The following is a 20,557-nucleotide window of genomic DNA, read 5'->3' as shown; positions in this document are numbered from 1 at the left end:
TGTTCATGAAAATGGATTGAGGGGAACGTTCCCAAGAATGAAATCATGGGACATTTATCCCAAGGTGAACAAATGAGAAGTGCAGCCAGCCACATGCTGGGTCAATGATGATATGGGACAAACCCACTACACTCATGGTGCGCACTGAGCTCCATTGAACAAAGAGAGGGGAGGTTGAAACAGCCAACCCCACAGTGAAATCTCATAGGTGATGGTGAGGGGTGCCACTATTTAACTGGGAAGACAGTAAAATAACTGTACTCTCAGCTTGTCCCTTTGGTCCAGCATCTCAATTAAGACCTCACTTCTGGCTTACAGAACAAGATTGTTTAGGACAGCTAGCATTTCCCAGTAAATGATTACCATATCATTTTCCCTGGCTTCGGACTAGGATTGAACAAAACATGAAACCCAGCAGGACAGATCTCTGCGAGGGGATAATATCACTTCATCCAGCCACATTTCAGTGATAGACTCCATGTACTTTCATTTTCAGTTGTGGATTAGTCTGTTTATTACAGATGGATTTGGTGTTCAAAAACTTCATCCTGAGTTAATTTCACCATCTGGCTTATTCCATGAAATTGCCCATGTAAATAGCAAGCAGCAAGTTTATTGCTTAGCTGAAAATGGCCCTGCTTTTTGTTTCCCTGTTATATATTTTATATCCTGGTCTTCCTTTGGGAAAATCTGAGTGACCATTGTCTGAGTGAGCTACTGAACAGATTAGAATTAGCCTCATGTTAGCTAAAGAATAGTATTAAGTGCCTTTTATGTAGCTGCATCCCTTTTATGATATATATTTATGAATGCTTACTCTTGAACAAGTGTTTATGTGTGTCTTTTTCTTCCATAGACTTAGTCCCATCAATCATGAGTAATTTGCTGAATCCAGATGCCATCTTTTCCAACAATGAAATGAGTCTTTCAGACATAGAAATCTACGGCTTTGATTATGACTACACTTTGGTCTTCTATTCCAAGCATTTGCATACGTTGATTTTTAATGCTGCCCGGGACCTTTTGATCAATGAACATCGGGTAAGATGATAGACCAGGATGGGGTGGTGCCATAATATACTGGAAATTCAGATATTTAATTAAGCTAATTGTATAGCAAGAAATGAAATCTGGATAAAAAGCATATGAAAAAACTATGTTGTATTGACATAAATTACATTGCAGAACTTGCATAGATTTTTTTTCAAGTGGATTTAAGAATTTAAATTGGTAAGTGGTTGACGTCATTGCTTTTTCTTGGCATATGACATGCAATATTTTGGAATGAATTTAGATAATCCAGAATTAAAAATTTAATAATAATTTCTTAGAAGGGTCTGTAATCATGATGTCATCCTTAAGATTGATCAGTTTACAGGATACCCTTACCCAAATGTTGTGCTCTCCAGATGTGCAAACCACAACTTCAGAATTCACAGGAGTGACCATGCTTGCAAAGTGAATTCTGAGAGTTGATATCTGCACATCTGGACTGAACTTAGGGCTAAGGTTGCCTTAGAATCTGAATAGGCCTGAATTCATGAATTTTGGGGGAATAGTTTGTCAAAAGCTTTGAGGACAGGCATTATTTTTGCTATGTTATCTTTCAGGAGTGAGGAATTTCATTTTTAACTCCACTGTACAGGTAGTCCTCAACTTATAATTACAATAAACTCCCAAAGTTGGTCACATGATGACCTGCTTTACAGTTGTCATAACTATAATGGTCAGGCTTATTACAATCATAAGTCGAGGATTACCTATACCACTTAGCTGGATGATGTCAGTTGACAGGACAGTTCTTCCCCCAAACCTGTGCTCTCTAGGTCAAAACTCCACCTGCAGCAGTTGTTTCTTTGTGCAAAAGTGTAAGGGGACTATTGTGCCCTACCTTCCACTATATAGAACAGGGATGTCAAACTGCCGGCCCGGGGGCCGGACGCGTCATCTGGAAGCCACGCCCACCCCATTGCCGGCAATGGCAAAACCGTCCCGATACGTTGTGTGACATCATGTGACGTCACAAGTTTGACATGTCTGATATAGAAGAAGAAGTGTACAGATGTTTTGCGTATATCTGTGAGATTTCAGAGGAGGGAATGGCTTTCCTGGACAGGGGCAACCCATTATGTTGAGACTATAGAATTTTAGAAAATTCTATATAGGTAGTCCTAAACTTATAGCCACAGTTGGAAAGTTGTTAAGTGGGTGGCCCCCAATTTTACAGCCTTTTCTTGCCACCGTTAAGCAAATCGCTGCAGTTGTTAACTGAATCATGCAGTTTGTTCAGAAAATCCAGCTTCCTCATTGACTTTGCTTGTTGGAAGTTGGCTGAGAAGGTTGCAAAGGGTGATCACATGACCCTGTGATGCCACAACCACTGTAAATACATGCTGATAGCCAAGCACCTGGATTTTTATCCGTGACGCTGGGGATGCTGTGATGGCCATAAGTGTGAAACCCATCACTTTCAGTGCCTTTATAACATCGAACAATCGCTAAACGAATGTCAAGGACTATCTATATGGGAGATGAAAATGTTCAATTAACAAATTACTGTAGTAACGTGCAATAGGTAACTATGCTATCATAAAAAAAATCCCTTGTTTGAAAGTAAATAGAGTTATTGTTGCTAATTTTGCTGCCTAGAATGCAGTCCCAACCAAAGGACTTCATTGCATTAATAAACACAAATATTAACCCTCTGTATACCATGAAGGCAGGAACATTTTTTTTCTATGTGAACTGAGTTCCCAATATAGTTCGTTAAGCATACAGTACCCAGAGCTGCATTTCTGTCCAAAGGTCAGTGGCTATATATTCATATCTATAAATATCTTTGTAATAGTAAATAAGAAATTGGATCTTAACCCACAACTGGTTGCAATCTCTGGTTTAATGCAAGCCTGGAATAGAACTATTTCTACAAGGCTAGTCATTGGATGAAACCAAAATAATGACCAAGAATTACTTGTGTTTTGTTCGGTGAAATAAAACTAGATCAACTGCAATTTAATGAATGTTCCCCAGCTTTCTAAGTTCTGCTGGGTAGAGACAGTAAGTGTGAAATTTTTTTTCACAGAGCCTCCTCTTCTGTAGAGGCATTATGAATGTGAATGGAAGGAAAGAGTAAGCAATGGTGTCTGAATTTAAGAACTGGCCTTCCTGCAGATGCTGAGATTACACATTTGTAATGCAGTAGAAATTAAAATAACAGGTAAAACTATAAAGGAGTCTAAGAGGGTTTTTAAAAAATCTTTTGTTACTCTTCTAAGGATTCTTAAGGTAGCATGATGCCTTATTTTGATAGATAGATAGATAGATAGATAGATAGATAGATAGATAGATAGATAGATAGATAGATAGATAGATAGATAGATAGATAGATAGATAGATAGATAATTCCTAATTAAAAAAATTGTAATATAGATGCCTTTGAGTAGAGGCCAAAGTTTGTCAACAGATAGTTTTGATTAAAACTTTTCAGACAGTGTTACAGATATCTGGGAAGGAGAAAAATGGGAAGGAAATATTAACCAACGTTTTTCGTAACTAACCCTTTTAATTGCACTCTGTAGCACTGTTGTAATGCCTTGGATAAATAGAGCCGGATTTTTTTTTTCTAAATTTAAATTGTGTTCTTTGAACAAAATACAATAAATATGTGGAAACGTATCATATTGCTGAGAGGGAGGATCAGTTAGGCAGTATTTCCAAACTTTCATATGTTTTAGCTTTTTTTTGTATTATTTGGCAATGTTGTAATTACAGGAAAGAAAGGAGTAGTACTAGGAGAGCTGAACTGAAAAGCTAAGAAATAACAGGCTAAAGCCCAGTTTCACTACCTTGTAAAGAAGTGCCTGTAACATTTTATCTTTCGTGCTTGTTGTCCTGTAGCCCAGGATTTGTGATTTCAGCTCTGAGCTCACATCAGAGGGAGGTATAGTTCAGTCTGTCGCCTACATATCTTCCTGCAAAAATATTTAAAAGCTCTAAGACAGGGGTGTCAAACTGCCAGCCCATGGGCCGGACGCGTCATCCGGAAACCGCACCCACCCCATTGCTGGCAATGGCAAAACCGTCCTGATATGTTGCGTGACATCACGTGACGTCATGAGTTTCACATGTCTGCTCTAAGAAACCCCAAGAAGCATTCTCAAGATTTGATTGGATAATTGTGGGCATGTGAAACCTGCATTTAATTAGCATGATAGAAGCTAAAGTATTGGTACCAGGGAGAAAATCCCTTAAATTTAGTTCAGATTAATTATTTATATTTAAATAATATATTTCCATTCTATTTCTTCATGGACGCCTGAAATAATTATCTGACTGAGACATTTGACATTTTTCGACACTTCGCCATATATTCAGATTCACGATAACGACAATAAGGCGATCAACAACGACAGATATCCCCTGCCACGAGTAGCGACAAAGTTTCGGTAACTTGGTCGTGACAGGCTTCTGTAAAAAACTTATTATGCTGATGATAAAAAGGTTTCTTGGGAATTTACAATAAATTAAGACTGCCCCTAGTAAATTAAATAATTTACTTGTTCTATTGTCTTAAAAACACAGTTAAACTGTAATGTGTGGAGGAGTTTTGGAGTACAAAACCCTTTCTCCAGGGCTATAGGCTGTGTATTCTTGCTTTCTCTCCCCCTTCTAAGTTCCATCCATGATGTGGCTACAGATTATGATGTAGCTTTCCTGATAAAACTGGAAACAAGAGAGGCATTTTGTAGAAGTAGAAGAAAGGGAACTGGACCTCACTAGATCTATTGAGATGTTTTTCATATATGGCTTGTATTGTGTACTAAAATTACTATTATTTTTATGATTTTGTCAGTATCCTGCAGAAATCCGAAAGTATGACTATGATCCGAATTTTGCAATAAGAGGGCTTCATTATGATGTGCATCGGGTAGGTATGGATTGTTTAGTTGGAACTTCATTGGTTATTATCTGTTTTCATTTCTAAGTAGTCTGAAATAGTTGCCAGATGGAAGTGAACATACTTACTTTTGAAATTTGAAATAATATTTAAAGAAATCGTATTAGAAATTAGCTCTTATGTATTAAACCCAAGGTTCCTTACAACTTAATTGATCAATTATGTTTTTGATTCTTAGTAACCACATGGATAGCTTTCCTCCTTGATGATCTGTCCCTCACCTGTTCTTTCAGATCTCTCAATGGTGCACTCATTACCACCACCAGTCCATCCACTTTGCTGCTGGTCATCCTCCTCTTCTCTTTCTCTCCACCTTTTCCAGCATTAGAGCCTTTTCTGGAGAGCATAATGTGTCCAAAGTAGGATAATTTGAGCGTGGTCATTTGTGCTTTGATTCAGAACTCTGGGCTGATTTGCTCAATTATATATTGGTTTGTACTTTTTGCTGTCTGTGGTATTCTCAGTCTTCTTCAAAATCAAAGTTACCTTACAGCATATACCTTACAGTAATATATAAAATATTACCAGATAAACAATTATTAGGAAGAACTCAAGGTCTGCAATTTGTAATCTCAGATTACAAATCATCCACCCTTTTCTGGCTCCAGAGAGAATGACAGTTCAGCAGATTGCTTGGTTACCTTGTCTCAAGTGTTACTGCAGCTACATCACACAATTTTGCATCCTGTTCAGGTTCAGGAAGTGGAAAGGTGCCAGAGTACTTAATCCATTGTCCCTAGTTAAAATGCTTCTTTATTTTTGAGACTTCACAGGAAAAGGAAGTTGGCTTTAAAATGGCAGAAGAACATTTTTTTCAGTCTCAGTTGCTTACTCCAGTAGAGAGATTTGTATCAATCTTTAGTAGGGTCATATAATGTAAGGGATGTGGAAAGAATATAGTCAATAAAAATGTAAAAGAAGGCATAGGAACAAAAGATATAAAAAGGTATGAGGGGGACATAAAGCGTTAACCTTTGGACTAAGATGAAGTACAATAAAACAAACCTTGATTTTCTCCTTTTGTCTGCCACAGTTGTATATAATTCTATAATCCCCTCCTTTGCCTTCCTATCTCTAATCAAACCATAAAATATGTAATTTTAGATGTGTAATATTTTTTTGGGGGGGGGAAGAGCTGCTCATAACCAAATTGTATCTTTCACAATCAAAACAGAAGTGAAATTGACAGTTCTCTTTCTCAATGCTCCAAAATCTGCTTGCCAAACATAAATAATAGGAGCATGTTTAATATTTCATTTTAAATCTCTGTAAATCATAGCAGGGTTGTGATTACCAGGATCAAATGGAGTTTCCTTTTGTCAACTGAACTCAAGAACAGCACCCTTGAGTTCTAAATGAAGATGAATAACCATGTAAATGTGAATTGATGAATATATCCATGGGTCATTTAGCTGCCTCTGACTCTAATTTTCTATAAAATTAGTAAAGATGTTTATCAATGAATATTAACCCTGATCGGTTGCTGTTATACAACTCTTCTAAGATTTCTGATCATAATATTTAATTGTAGATACTGATTAACCGAAGTATATCTTTAAAATATGTAGTAGTAATGGCAAAAAAAAATTCTCTGAAATTTAATCAAAACTGTTTAGGGTGATTTATAAGTTTAGCCTGTAACTTTTCTTGCTTTAAAGGCATTATTAATGAAGATTGATGCTTTTCACTACATTCAACTCGGAACTGTGTACAGGTGAGACAGGAAGCATTTTTTCTTCTGGGTATCTGTAATTCACTATAATAGCAATAAAAGAGTAGAATGAACTCCTGCCTTGTGTGACTATCATCAAATAGTCATCATCAACTGTGTTCTCTATGTAGCACTTTGACTTTCACTTTGTTCTACCTTCTGCATTAATGGTGGAACAATCCAGAATGCCATCTGTAGTCATTCTTTAACCATTCTTCCCATTACATCCAAAAAATACAGATTGTAGTACTTCAAATGATAGGATTTGAAAACCATTTTTAAATATATATTCTTTAGCTGGAGTGGATTAGCTGACTAATGTTCTTGCTTCCAGCTGCTAAATCGTACTGGCAGGTTGCTAAAAATATTCCACTGTTTGCAATCAGTTTTGCTAGCAAGACTGATTCTAAATATTTTTCAGCATGAATCACCATTCTGTTTGTGCTCAGCAAAAATTCAGATATAAGAATAATGTTAATTCTGCAGTCTTACTGATTATTCAGTCTGTTCAATTTCTGAAAATGTTTAAAAACCCAGTTGCATCTCTCTGAAACAATTATCTTCTATTAGGCTACATTCCTGCATTTTAAAAATTGGGATATAAACTAACTATTGAATTTACTAAACAAAAATTAGTAGCATGCTATAATGCTAGATATTTTTTTTATAATAAAGAAAATTTATATTTAATCTACAGTGTTTTAAGCTAAAAGTTTTAACCTAGAGATATTTGACCTAAACTGGTGTGCAAAAATGTTTGCTTCCTAACTAGTATGGTCTTCAAAGATTTAGAGGAATCAAAGACCCACAAGATGGAAGATGCTAACTGAAAAAGTTACCCTAGCATTTAAAACTTAATATCTTGTACTTTGCGCACAGTCACCCATGCTCTTGTTACCTCCCGCCTGGACTACTGTAATGCTCTCTACATGGGGCTCCCCTTGAGGAGCACTCGGAGGCTCCAGTTAGTCCGGAATGCGGCCGCGCGGGCGGTGATGGGAGTGACTCGTCGCTCCCAGGTAACGCCGCTGCTGCGTGAGCTGCACTGGCTGCCTGTGGCCTTCCGAGTGCGCTTCAAGGTGCTGATTATTACCTTTAAAGCGCGCCATGGCATCGGACCTGGTTACCTCCGAGACCGCCTTCTGCCACAGATTACCTCCCACCGGCCGATACGCTCCCACAGAGAGGGCCTCCTCAGGGTGCCGCCAACCAGACAGTGTCGGTTGGCGACCCCCAGGGGGAGAGCCTTCTCTGTCGGAGCGCCCACCCTCTNCCGGATCTCCCCTCCTTCCGCCGCGCCCTCAAGACTTGGCTGTTTCAGCAGGCAGGACTGGCCTAGGGGTATTTTAATTGGTTTTAACAAAATTTTAATAGAGCGGCCAATTCAAATATTTATTTTTAATTATTTTAGATTTGTATTTGGTATTTATGTGGGATTGTTTTAAACTGGCTGTAAGCCGCCCTGAGTCCTCTGGGAGAAGGGCGGGGTATAAATGAAATAAATAATAAATAATAATAATAATTAGAAGTAAAGCCACTGGATTCATAAAGGGCTTAATTCTATTTAGATATATTTTGCATTGCGTTGCCTTCAGTCTTTGAGCAGTTACTCATCCAGGATACCTACTGGGGAGAAGATTAATTCTCATTTGCCACTTTGTAATGACCTTTGGAAAACCCATGAATTAAACAGGCGTGGGGGTACTTTGCAGGCTGAATGTCATCCACAATAGTTTCTTGAAATTAAAACCCTTCATTTAACAAATTGTCATGTCCTCAAACACTGGTGGCTAATTTTTGTCATGAAACGAAGGCTGCAAAGTGCATTAAGTCTTTGGATAGGTTTAACACACCTAAAATAATACTAGAGGATTGGGGGGGGGGAGCAAAATAATGAGAAATTCCCCCAAATGTGGAATCATTTAGATCAGTGTTTCTCAACCTTGACAATTTTAAGGCATGTAGACTTCAACTCCCAGAATTCCACAGCCAGCATTGCTGGTTGTGGAATTCTGGGAGTTGAAGTCCACATACCTTAAAATTGTCAAGGTTGAGAAACACTGATTTAGATCCACTTATTTCCACAACTTCATCATGTTATTGTCTGCTCTCTTTTGTCTCTGGTCCCTGAAGATAATAGTACAGTAAAAGAAAGTGTGCCATCACCAGATGTTAAAATGTTGTCACTATTATAGATAATCTAAATTACATTTTACGTTTCTGGTACTTCATCTTAATCTACCAGCTAGGAGTAGCACTCCTGCCTTCCAGTATTATGCTACTACTGAGGATAATAAGAATCTGTTATTTTACTTAATATACTTTGGACTGTTTCTTAAATAAAAGCATCTCAAAGTGGATTGCACCATATTAACTATTCATGAAAAGCAATACATTTAAAATATTAACAATTTAAAAGGGGGGGGAGGAAAACAGTTGCAGAATCAGAAACTACTCATCTGGTCTTCTCACAAATTTCAGGAACAATTTCAGTACAGATCACATTATCATAAAGAAAACTCACCTGTGAACTATGACAGTAAGCTATTTCAGTTCAAGGAACATGCAGTAGGGCAGGGGTAGTCAACCTTGGCTCTTTTATGACTCGTGGACTTCAATTCCCAGAATTCCTGAGCCAGCTTAGCTGGCTTAGCTGGCTCAGGAATTCTGGGAGTTGAAGTCCACGAGTCATAAAAGAGCCAAGGTTGACTACCCCTGCAGTAGGGCTTTCCCTAATGTTCTCAGGAATCACCAATTACTGAGGTTTGTTTTGATAATTTGTTTATCCCAAATAGCAATATAGAGAATTTAAAATTGTTCTGAATAGTAGCATATTGCTTATGGCAGGCTAGAAAATTGTATATATGCCTGTTAATTGGTAAAACCTGCTTGGCTTTTGCATTAATATCACTGCTGTTATTATCAGAGGATTGAATGTTGTACCAGATGAAGAAGTAATTGCTATGTATGATGGTTCCCATGTGCCTTTGGAACAAATGAGCGACTTCTATGGAAAGGTAAAACTTTTTTCTGACACTTTTTAATGTGTTTTGTCATTTCCTTTCCCTTTTATATTAGTTTGTATTTTGATATATGATGTTGAGAGTTAGAGGTATTATAAAAAAGAAAGTAAACTAAGAGTCATTTTCTGTTACATGGAAATTTGAATTCATATAAGTATGTTTTTCTTCTGCATCTTTTGTAGAATACTAACTTACAACTAGGTGTCTCACTACTTCTGTTTTTCTGCAAGGCAGAGGAGATTTTTGAGATTTCAAATTAAAGCAGTAATCTAAAGCATATTTAGAATCCAGGACAAAATCCTTTAAAACAGAAACTAGGGTTCTCCAATTCTTATAGGCTAGTGCAGGGGTAGGCAACCTTGGCTCTTTTATGACTCGTGGACTTCAACTCCCAGAATTCCTGAGACAGCCATGCTGAGGCGAAAGGGAAAGGTTTTCAAGCTGAGCCATGCTGTCTCAGGAATTCTGGGAGTTGAAGTCCACGAGTCATAAAAGAGCCAAGGTTGCCTACCCCTGGGCTAGTGGCTACAATTCAAATTTGAGTGTGCTGTGGGCATTTTTGCCAAGTGTCTCAGAAGGCTTGCTGCACCATTAAATGGATGCCACAAGAGAAATGTAAAGGACCAGTTTGCAGAATAGTGCCTGCCATCCAATTAAATGTCCTGCGTCTTCCAACAGAGTGCTTCCTATCTCCTTGTATTACCTTTACACACCAGAACTGTCAATAGGAGATTTTTAAAAGTCAAGAAGGTGACCTTCACTACACGACCATAGCCACCATCTTGAACTTTTTCTTCTCCTACCCATAGATGTTACTGGTCCCTTCCCAACAAAGTGATGGAATGTAGTTGTTTATTATTATGCTCTAAGAAAAATTAAGGAGCCTATTTGCAGCCTCTTGGGCTTGGAAGTAAAATTTGTGCTGGAAACTTAGTTTTGCAATGACCCAGTTTCACTGCTTAGTTTTTACTTTTTAATGTAAAAAGAGAGGAGGGACAGAGCCTGAGGGATGGCAAGAAAAATACCCATGGGTACCTTGGAACCCGTCACTACCAGTTTATAAAATTTAGGTGTAAACAGTTTAAAAGCTAGCACAACATCTTTCAATAAAATGGGTTTAAAGATCTTTCTAAGGACAGCAGTGATAGAACCAATTGTATATTCATTGGAGATGGTACCAAAAATTTGTTGTCTTTTGTATCTGCTAATCTGACTAAATTGTAACTGGCCCAGACTAAGAGAAGTTATTACATGTCATCTTTCTCTTTGTTGCTTGTAGGCCGATTGAAAGCATTATTAACACTTTCTGAAATATGTGATATTGTTTTATAGCACATATATGAATGTGGTATCTTTGGTTACAGAGTTCACAAGGTCACACTATGAAACAGTTCATGGATATCTTTTCCTTGCCTGAGATGACTCTCCTGTCTTGTGTGAATGAGTATTTTCTGAAGAACAATATTGACTATGAGCCGGTGCACCTCTACAAAGATGTGAAGGTATTGGGCTATCCCAGTGTGACAGTCATCCATATAACATTTTCCCCAGCCTGATGCCTACTTCAATTCCCATAATACCCATTTTTTGGGAATGGGACCCTATTTCTTGATACATATGTCATATGATTATTTTATAATTGTTAGGAGCCATAATCCTTCAGGTCTACAATAAAAAAACCATTACTATAAAAAAGGGGTAATTCCATTATATTAAAATATTATGACCCAGAGAAAAACTTATAGCTTGTTCTTCTTGGCTATTAGTTTTAAAGTATGAAAGATGTTTGCTTCATTCAGCTTTAGCTCATTTTTAGATATCTTTTAGATATTTAGATACTTCATTTTCCTGTCGATACAGCTAGTTACTGAAAACAAGCTTTGGGTCTTTAGAAACAAAGTTTCTGGATTTCATGGTTGTAAAAATATCCTTGGAAATGTGTGAGCAGTATCTAAATAAAAGCTTAAAAATTGAGTGAAAACTTTGACCAGGTAACTGTATGTCAGAAACATGTGGAGAAAGTGCTGAAGGGACAAGGTCACTGTATGTTTGACCAAACACATATGGATCTCCTTATTTGCATGAATTTGGGATTGACTGGAAGGTGAAGGAGGTAGATAGACTTTTATAGGCATTTAGTATCTTACTCAACTTCCCATGATTAGCAGAATAGAATTATTCATAGTGAGGAACTATATATGAACTTAACTTACATAATTTATACATCAGAATTCAATTTCTCTTAGAAAATGGCTCATTTTGGCATTAAACTACATTAAAAATGTAAACAGGATCTAGCCAATGATTTATGAACTTGGTTTGTTAACACACAAGTTTTGAAATTTTGAATTTATGAGAGTTGTGTTAACATAATTTGAGCAAATTGCTATGATATGAACGAATTCAACAAATATAAAATTTTGACTTTGATATGGATAATTACTTATTCTGAATGTTCACACAGCATGTGAACATCATCTTGCCTGTTTATGTGAGCCCAGATATTATGGTTTCTAAAACATGGTTTATGCTTAGTGTGTGCAAACCATTTGGGGTTTTATTTGGGAAAATTACTAATCTGTAATATAATGCAAGGTTGAAACCAATCTATTTTCTAATCATAAAGTTGAGCAGTAGGAAACTGGATGATATTACTAATAATTCCTGAGTGAATAATTATTTTCTTGGATAATCCTCAGTCTTGGTAGTCACAGGTTTGCTAATACCTTGTCTTGCTATGCTCCCAGCAATTTATCAGCAACTAAAATAATTATAGAAATATAGTAGAAGATCCTAATTAATATCTTTGCCCATCAGATATAACTCTATTTATATAGAAAAATATCTCATTCTCATTTTCCTAACAGGATTCAATCAGAGATGTACACATCAAAGGGATAATGTACCGTGCAATTGAAGCAGATATTGGTGAGCATAAGTGAATTTTTTTTGAAGAGATCACTTTTTTCCTCTATTGATGGATTTTATATTATTGCTGTTAATTCTCTGACCTTTGAATTACCCCACTGGCACCTGAAAATCATTTGCATTATTTTTATTTAAAAATGAATTGCCAAGATTTCATGGTGCATATACAATACCTTGGAAGATTTCGGTATCTAAATCATGGCATTTTTAGAATCATATTGCTACTTCTTGTAAAGTTTGAGGTAATTTGTTTTTCAAAAATAAAAGTGAATCTGAAAAGATTATCAAACCTTTGCTTCCATAATCCTTCCCTAAAAATAGACTCTTGCCTAATATGCTTTGGTTTGTTAATGGAAGTTAAATAATTTAGCAAGTTCAATTTCATCTTTGTCCAAAACTTCTGGTTGCAGTTTATTTTTAACTGTATTCAAAACTGACTTCTGTAAGAGGTCCTACAGTGATAACGAACAGACTCTGTAATCTTTTCATAATAGTATGTAGCATGTAGGCAATAACTGAAACAAATTGCCTTCTGTGATGCAAATGTGGCAAACCCAAAGTAAATAATTTGTAATTCAACTTGCATGCTAATTCAACTTGCATTCATATGAAGATGCTTAGATATTTAAGAATTTTAAAATCTTGGCACATGAAGTATTCTTAAACTGTTTAAGTTAAGAATGTAAGAATTTTTACCTGTAAGATAAGAAATATCACATATTATGTCAGGGTCTAGAAAAGCCAGTTCTTGCAGGCTGATATATTTATACATGTCTGATTATTAGCAACAACTCTTGAGATGTCACAAGTTTACATTTTGGTAAAGCTTACGTTCTTTATTTAAGATTTGTTCTGAAATCAATTTTCTATGCCAGGTCAAAACCTTAGAGCTTTCTGAATATGTCTCTGGAATCTTATGATCGGACCATCTTTCAGCAACGATTAATTTTACACTATCATCAGTTCATCTACATGGTGCATCTAGGTAGTTTTCTTAAGAACTGACTTTTGTTTATAGGAACCAGTCTGAAAAAAATGGGAAGGTAATGCCAAATAAAATAGATCAAATTCTACATGCAGTGATGCCAGTTTCCATAAAAAGGCTATTTCCATGCATTGGTTCATATGTCTGCAATGCTTGTAATCCAGTCAGCTACCATCAAGGTCATATATTGTTGCCATGGTCCAGTGTGTGTGAACTAAAAGTCTCCAGTGTTGTGGCAACTATGTGGAGCATTCCCAAAGGTATGGGCTCTTCAATACTACTGCTTGTCTTAAGTAGCCCTAATAATAGTTAAACATTTACTATATGAGTAGGCTTTTCATTGCAGTTTTTTCATCAAAGAACCTCCAAGATGGCTTGTTTTTAGTGGTAATGCTGAATTTGGGATGACATGACTTATGCAAAAAAGAGAAGACTTTGCTATAAACATTCATTCAATTAGAACCGTTTATGATTTTTTCCCCTTATCTTGTTCTCTGTTTTCTAGAGAAATACATTTGTTATGCTGAGCAGACACGTGCTGTGTTAGCAAAGCTGGCAGCTCATGGAAAGAAGATGTTCCTGATCACAAATAGTCCTAGCAGCTTTGTGTAGGTGGTTTCTTTGAGCATAAACCTGTCAAAAATTTCATCTTAAAATTAACCATGAGTTGTCATTTTTAAAAATTCACACTAGTTGTACTTCTGTTATTAAATGTTGGATTACTTTTTATAGGGACAGAGGCATGAAGTTCATAGTTGGAAAAGATTGGAGAGATCTCTTTGATGTAGTCATTGTCCAGGCAGAGAAGCCAAACTTTTTCAATGATAAGAGAAGGTGAGTTCCTTGCTGCTGAGTTATAAATATCTGTAAGATGGCCTTTGTCGTGATGAATTCGCTCAAGTATTGCAGTGGGACAGAGAAACCCTTCTGAAAATGGCTATTGCCCAAGATTTATTTATCCTGTATTGTCCCCAGGCTCAGAACTTGCGTTTGAGCTGCTATGTTCTCTGCCGTTAGAAGAGTAGCTGATATGTGTGTGTGTGTGTGTGTGTGTGTGTGTATGTATATCTCAGTATCAGGACAGGAGCTGGAGAAGCTTAGGGTTCTGCTGCAGAGTCCATCTGCATAACTCCCAATGTGATAGGTTACAGACAAAGCTAGGCAAGTGAGTGAGAAGAGAAACAGGAATTTCTCCTGGTTAACTTTGGTTCTAGTTATCCTGTTCTAAACTAAAACCTTTCAGATATTTCTCATAGGAATGGGTTTTGGGATGCATCAATTGAAGTCCAATGCAGATGCATAGCGCCAAGCTGAGCAAGATAGCATGAAGTGATACCTTAATCTTACCAGTTGGATTTCTGATGCACTTACTTGGAAAATTAAAATCATATTTTCAGTTATCCTGCTAATATTTCAGACCCAATGCTCAATAGGTCAAAGTGGTAGCTAGTGTACAGTATTTACTTCTCATGCCTATTTTTTCTTCAGCTTAATCTCCTTATCAGAAAATTGCAGATCTCTGGTTACCTTAGATTGGTGTTTTGGCAACTACAGGTAGTCCTTGACGTACAATTAGTTGTTCAGTGACCATTTGAAATTACAATAGCATTGAACAAAGGGACTTATGACCTCTGCCTGAAGTGAATGGCTGTTCCAGCCCCTCTGTGGTGACATGATTAAAATTCAGGCGCTTGCCACTTCACCTTCACCTACACAACCTCATGGAAGCTGCAACTTCCTGCACCCACTTATCTCCCCTCCCATCTATGTCCTTCTAGCCTCCTGCTACTCAGTGCTCCATTACCTCAGATGACATTCACCACCATCTTCTTGCTCCTGTTGTTGATGAGATACACCTGGCTGGGCGGCTGGGCTATATGGGGCTGGGTTCATGTAGCAAAAAAGGAAAAAAGCCAAAAGCAGGAGTAGGGAGGGGCTTCTTTAGGCTCCCTCCCTTTCCCCAGTGCTAAGCCAGCTCCATACAGACTAGAAGCATAATGTAAAGTGCTGTTTGTATATACTTCAGCTCAGGGACGGGATTGCTTTCTTTCCCAGTTTTCGTAGTGCTAAGTCAACCCCATATGTCCAAGGAGCATTGCAAAAGGATAATGTTTTTGCATATTCTGACTGAGGGACAGGGCTGCTTTAACTCCTCCCCTTTTTCATCATGCAGAGCAAGCACCATACAGCCCATGAGCGCTGCGCAAAGGGGTGTTTTGACCTGCTCCAGCCCCTTTAAGCTGCTTTCTGCTTTTTAAAAAAACAACAACTTTTTTTTACTGTGAAGCTGGCCCCAATTGCTGATTTTTTTTCCTTTCTTTTTTTTAGACCTTTCCGCAAAGTGACTGAAAGGGGTGTTTTGCTTTGGGACAAAATTCATGAATTGCAGAAAGGCCAGATTTACAAGCAGGTATTATTGTTGTATCTTATTTTTTCTTTTCTTATTTCTTATTTTTTATGTTTAAAATGTACCTGTATTTTCAAACCAGCTAGCAATCATGCTAAAGTAAAACAGAATATCTAAACAATTGAAACAATGGTTATTTCATATTTGCAGGTACTTTATGTTATATGTATGCAATCTTATTTATGCTACATTGTTACAATGACTATGTTGACTAGATATTTATTTGTAAAAATAATAAAGACGGGATAAAAACAAATAAATAAATAATGCATTGTGAAACATAAAGATAAAAGAGATAGCAATAAATGAAACTAATTTAATTCCCTATCATATTGGATTTTCCTTGCTGTTTCTAAAGGAAATTATTTTATTTTATTCATTTTAAATTGTAACAATATGAATCGTGGAAAAAGGACTGTAGCTCAGCGAATGAACTCCGTTACCTTAAAAAGATTTCTAATTCAGACCTCAGATTGGAGAAATCTTCTGTTTGGATACTGTTAAACATACTAGTTACTTATTTTAACCAGTACCGAGATTATTGATCTGATTTGCTATGCTGAATTTTCCTGTGATCAACGTGAACTGTAATACAATGGCTTGTAAATTAAAACAGTAAGTCCAGAATTACTAATGCTCAGTGAAAGCTTGAATAACACAAACTGTGAATTAATTGCTTTCATTTTCATAAATTCAGCCTTTGGCATTGTCATAGGATAAGTCTCTGAAATTCTATTCAAAGGTCTGGAAAAGACCAGAGACCCCAGAAATCTGTTACCACTTCAAATTGTACCATGTGAATTGAACAGCTTGTCTTCTACAGAGTTTCATGAACTGCGTGTGCAAGACAAAATAGTTTAAAAATATTGTCTAGTTAGTCTAGACAACAGTTATATTTCTTATTTTCCTCTGTCCCCAAAATTGATCTTAAGAATATTCCTTAAAGCATTACTTAAAAAGGAGAGAAGCTTAATTTAGGCAATCTTACCCATAACAACAAGACCAATGTAATTTCAGGGCTAATAGATTAGAGGACATTTTGCATTAATGAGAACATTGAAATCAGATTTCTAGATCAACAGTAACAAAATTTGGCTGGCAACTACTTCCCTTCTCCCAAATCTTTCTTTTAGGGTAACTTGTATGAATTTCTGAAACTGACTGGTTGGCGAGGTTCCAAAGTCTTATATTTTGGTGATCATATTTACAGTGATCTAGCTGTAAGTACTTTCTTCCCCATGTATTTTTTTTAAATGAAGCTGGTGTGATACAGAAGAATGAGCTATATATTATGTAATTAATTATAGTAGAGGTCTACTTTAAAAATTAGAAAGGGCAAAGGACCACATTTTTGCAATAAAAGTGGGGAAAAGTCTTGAATAGGATTAGTCTGGTCTTCAGAAAAAAAACATAAGGCTCTTATCTTACTGCTATGTATATTTTTTGAATTTGTTTTATACAGCTTTCAGGAGCCTGTTTCTTCCTAGTAGCAGTCACTTTCTGCAATAATAATTGAAATAGAGCTCAGAGTTCCAAACTTATAACCTTCTCTGCACCTGCCGGTACAGATTATACTGTTTTTATATTGTTAAATTTTGCTAACCAAACTTGCAAGAGAAAAATATCTTCCTGATTTATTTAATGCAGGTCCTGTTAATATTTTACCATTTTCTGATCTTAAACTCCTTTCTCTAATTTACTCACTCTTTTTCTTCTGACCAAACAATATCTGATTATTTGTGCTTTATTTATTTACCCCTTGCCCTCAAGTCTGGTTACCTGGTTTAGAATGGGTGTGTTTTACACTTTTAATTATTGCATGACGATATAACTAAGATCCATTTATGTAAAAGTATAGATATCTTCAGATAGCATCTAACCTGAAAGAATAGAAAGTATGCTTTAAATGAAATTAATACAAATGGTTTTCTTTTCTTTCTTTCTTTCTTTTTTTGCGATCATTGTTGGCAAAAAAGGATTTGACCTTAAAACACGGCTGGCGAACAGGGGCAATTATTCCAGAATTACGAAGAGAGATTAAGATCATGAATACTGAGCAATATATTCAGACTATGACCTGGCTGCAAACCCTCACTGGATTACTGGAACATATGCAGGTTTGTTCTTTACTTTTTTCCATTCTTTTCATCCCCACCTCTGTTGTTTTTTTCTCCATTGCTGGTATTCCAAATAAAAATACACAGTATAGAAACCATTAGAATTGATGCATGTAAACTCTAGATGGGCTAGATAGGAGATTAACCTTTTGTTTCCAGTTCTATGCCCACTTAACAATTAGAGGGATCTTTAACTAATGTTCTTTTGCCCTAGTGATGATAATAAAGTTCAAATCACGGTGCTGGTATTAAAATGCAAACATACGTGTATATTGCTTTCACTGTATGCTTGTGATATGGCTAATTTTTTTAAAATAAAACCTATCTTCATGTTTCTTATTCAATCTGTCCTGCCCATCTGTTATACTTACAAATGTGTCCAAATACAGTCTATTTCAAAACTCACAAATATATATGATTTATATCATGTCATTTCAGATTCACAAGAATCCTGATTGCCAAATGATATTAAATGAGTGGAAAAAGGAAAGAAAGGAAATGCGGTAAATATTAAAATATTAAAATTGGATACTTGTGTATAAGTTTATCCAAGAATAAACTGAACTCAATTTTGGGAGTTATTCTTGGATTATTTGTAAACATATATGGTACATTCTAAATTTTAAAAAATTGACCCGATATATTAATTTGTTATAAAATTAGTCCTTACTTGCTTCATTTTACTAATAATTTTGTTAATATCAATAATTAATGTATAGGAAATTCAGCTCCATTGAATTCTGAATGTTTACTCTTAAAAATGTTAACTACATTTTTATTTTTAGTTCTGTCTCTCGTAACATTAATTATAAGACTACAAAAACATATCTGATGTAATTTAAGTAACAACTATGAGGATCTGGGAGCTTGCTTGCAGAGTATTTATTTTCAAGGCCACCCAACTCGAAGAGTGTGACCCTGGGCACTCTGTGGCATAAACACACAATAACTCAAATGTGTATGTCTTCTGGCTCTGTCTATCTCCATCTCACTTGTCATATAGCTCACCTATTCTTGATAGGTGATTGAGCATTGAGTATAGCTTTGCTTTTGGTTACATGATGCTTTTGCTTGTGAGAAATTATATCACAGAGTAAGATATGAAATTAAGCCATCCGAGGGTAGGTCATTGTTAAAGTTTCCAATCCACATTCAACTATGTAATTCACTAACTTATTTTGCACCCCCTCTGTCCACAAACCTCAGAGGATGGTGGTTGTAGGGGAGAAATAAGGAGAGACCCCATGTACCCTACATTGAATTCCCCATGGAAAGATGGGGCATAAATGAAAATATGGTAAAAGTATATATATATATATTTCTCCTTTCTTGAGTGGCCTTTCTTCAGTGAACAGCTTTGATTTTGAGGCCTTATTGATATAAAAACAAATCTGTCCTATACATTCTAAATATCTCTGATCCAAAATAAATCTTTCAAGGTATGTCTATGGAGATTCTCAATAATCCAGGTCATGGATGTCCCAAAGCTGCTTTTTCAAAAGGCAACTGGAATTTTTTGGTATTTTTCCTTGAAAACATGTCGCTGAAGAACTGAAGAAGCTTCTTGGATGAGAAGTGAAATATTTTCTAGGAAAAAACCCAAGAAAGCCTTTTGAAAAAGCACCTTTGGGTTTTTCATGGCACGTAATGCACTGATTGTTCTAAATGTTTCCCCCTCCCCTTTTCTCCTCAGAGAAATGACCAGGAATTTCTTCAACTCTCGGTTCGGAAGCTTATTCAGGACTGATCAAAACCCCACCTATTTCTTGAGGCGCTTGTCTCGCTTTGCTGATATCTACATGGCTTCATTGAGTTGCCTACTGAACTATGACCATGATTACACCTTCTATCCACGAAGGACTCCTTTGCAGCATGAACTTCCAATGTGGTCTGACCAGTTGTGCACGGGCACATTCAGAATACCGTTTCTTCAGGAGATGATCCAGATCAAATAACCTCCACACACACACCCAGGTTTTTTGTAATGTAACAGTTACCATATTACTACGCGGCGGCTTTTTAAAGAATATTTATTGTAAGAGTAACTTTCTGTATAGTAATTGGTTCTTGTTGTACACGCTATGGAGCAAAAGTGTCTATCCAGCCGCTCTCTCATTTTTTTGTAGTGAGAATTGATAAAACTATGGTTGCACTAAGAACTGATCTTTCCTCCAGTTGAATATTGGCTGGAATGGAAAATCATTTGCACATAAATTTACATACAGCTCATAATATTTGTCTTATACACTCTAACCGGAGGTCATTACTTGAAATTTGGACTTGATTTAAATATTCAGCTAAAGGCACAGTTACTATTATACTTTATAAGGAATGTAAAATCTCCTCAAGGTTTCAAATCCAGGCAGGGCTGGGCAACTGCTATTTTTTTAATCAGAATATTAGAAAATAATTTTTAGTGGATGAGAGAT

The 20,557-nt window shown here is 36.4% G+C and overlaps 1 protein-coding gene across 1 annotated transcript; it reads left to right on the top strand.

The window, feature by feature from the left end:
- Positions 1 to 852: 852 nt before the first annotated feature.
- Positions 853 to 20,092, top strand: LOC107294616 (5'-nucleotidase domain-containing protein 3). The gene is made up of 13 exons (XM_015823860.1): positions 853 to 1,041; positions 4,853 to 4,927; positions 6,616 to 6,671; positions 9,595 to 9,685; positions 11,056 to 11,193; positions 12,559 to 12,619; positions 14,110 to 14,212; positions 14,337 to 14,438; positions 15,933 to 16,014; positions 17,145 to 17,231; positions 17,988 to 18,128; positions 18,567 to 18,631; positions 19,822 to 20,092. The coding sequence occupies exons 1-13, from the start codon at positions 874 to 876 to the stop codon at positions 20,081 to 20,083; spliced, it is 1,431 nt and encodes a 476-aa protein (XP_015679346.1). The 5' UTR covers positions 853 to 873; the 3' UTR covers positions 20,084 to 20,092.
- Positions 20,093 to 20,557: the final 465 nt, after the last annotated feature.

Source organism: Protobothrops mucrosquamatus, unplaced genomic scaffold (assembly GCF_001527695.2).
Source record: "Protobothrops mucrosquamatus isolate PMUCROS unplaced genomic scaffold, P.Mucros_1.0 scaffold2019, whole genome shotgun sequence".
Classification (NCBI taxonomy): domain Eukaryota; kingdom Metazoa; phylum Chordata; class Lepidosauria; order Squamata; family Viperidae; genus Protobothrops; species Protobothrops mucrosquamatus.
This window is presented reverse-complemented; position numbering and strand designations above follow the sequence as displayed.

Bases quoted from the DNA above. Each gene is read 5' to 3' on its own strand.
- LOC107294616 (XM_015823860.1), top strand. From the start codon at position 874: ATGAGTAATTTGCTGAATCCAGATGCCATCTTTTCCAACAATGAAATG. The intron at 4,928-6,615 runs GTAGGTATGGAT...CTTGCTTTAAAG, and splicing joins TTCATTATGATGTGCATCGG to GCATTATTAATGAAGATTGA. The intron at 14,213-14,336 runs GTAGGTGGTTTC...TACTTTTTATAG, and splicing joins AATAGTCCTAGCAGCTTTGT to GGACAGAGGCATGAAGTTCA.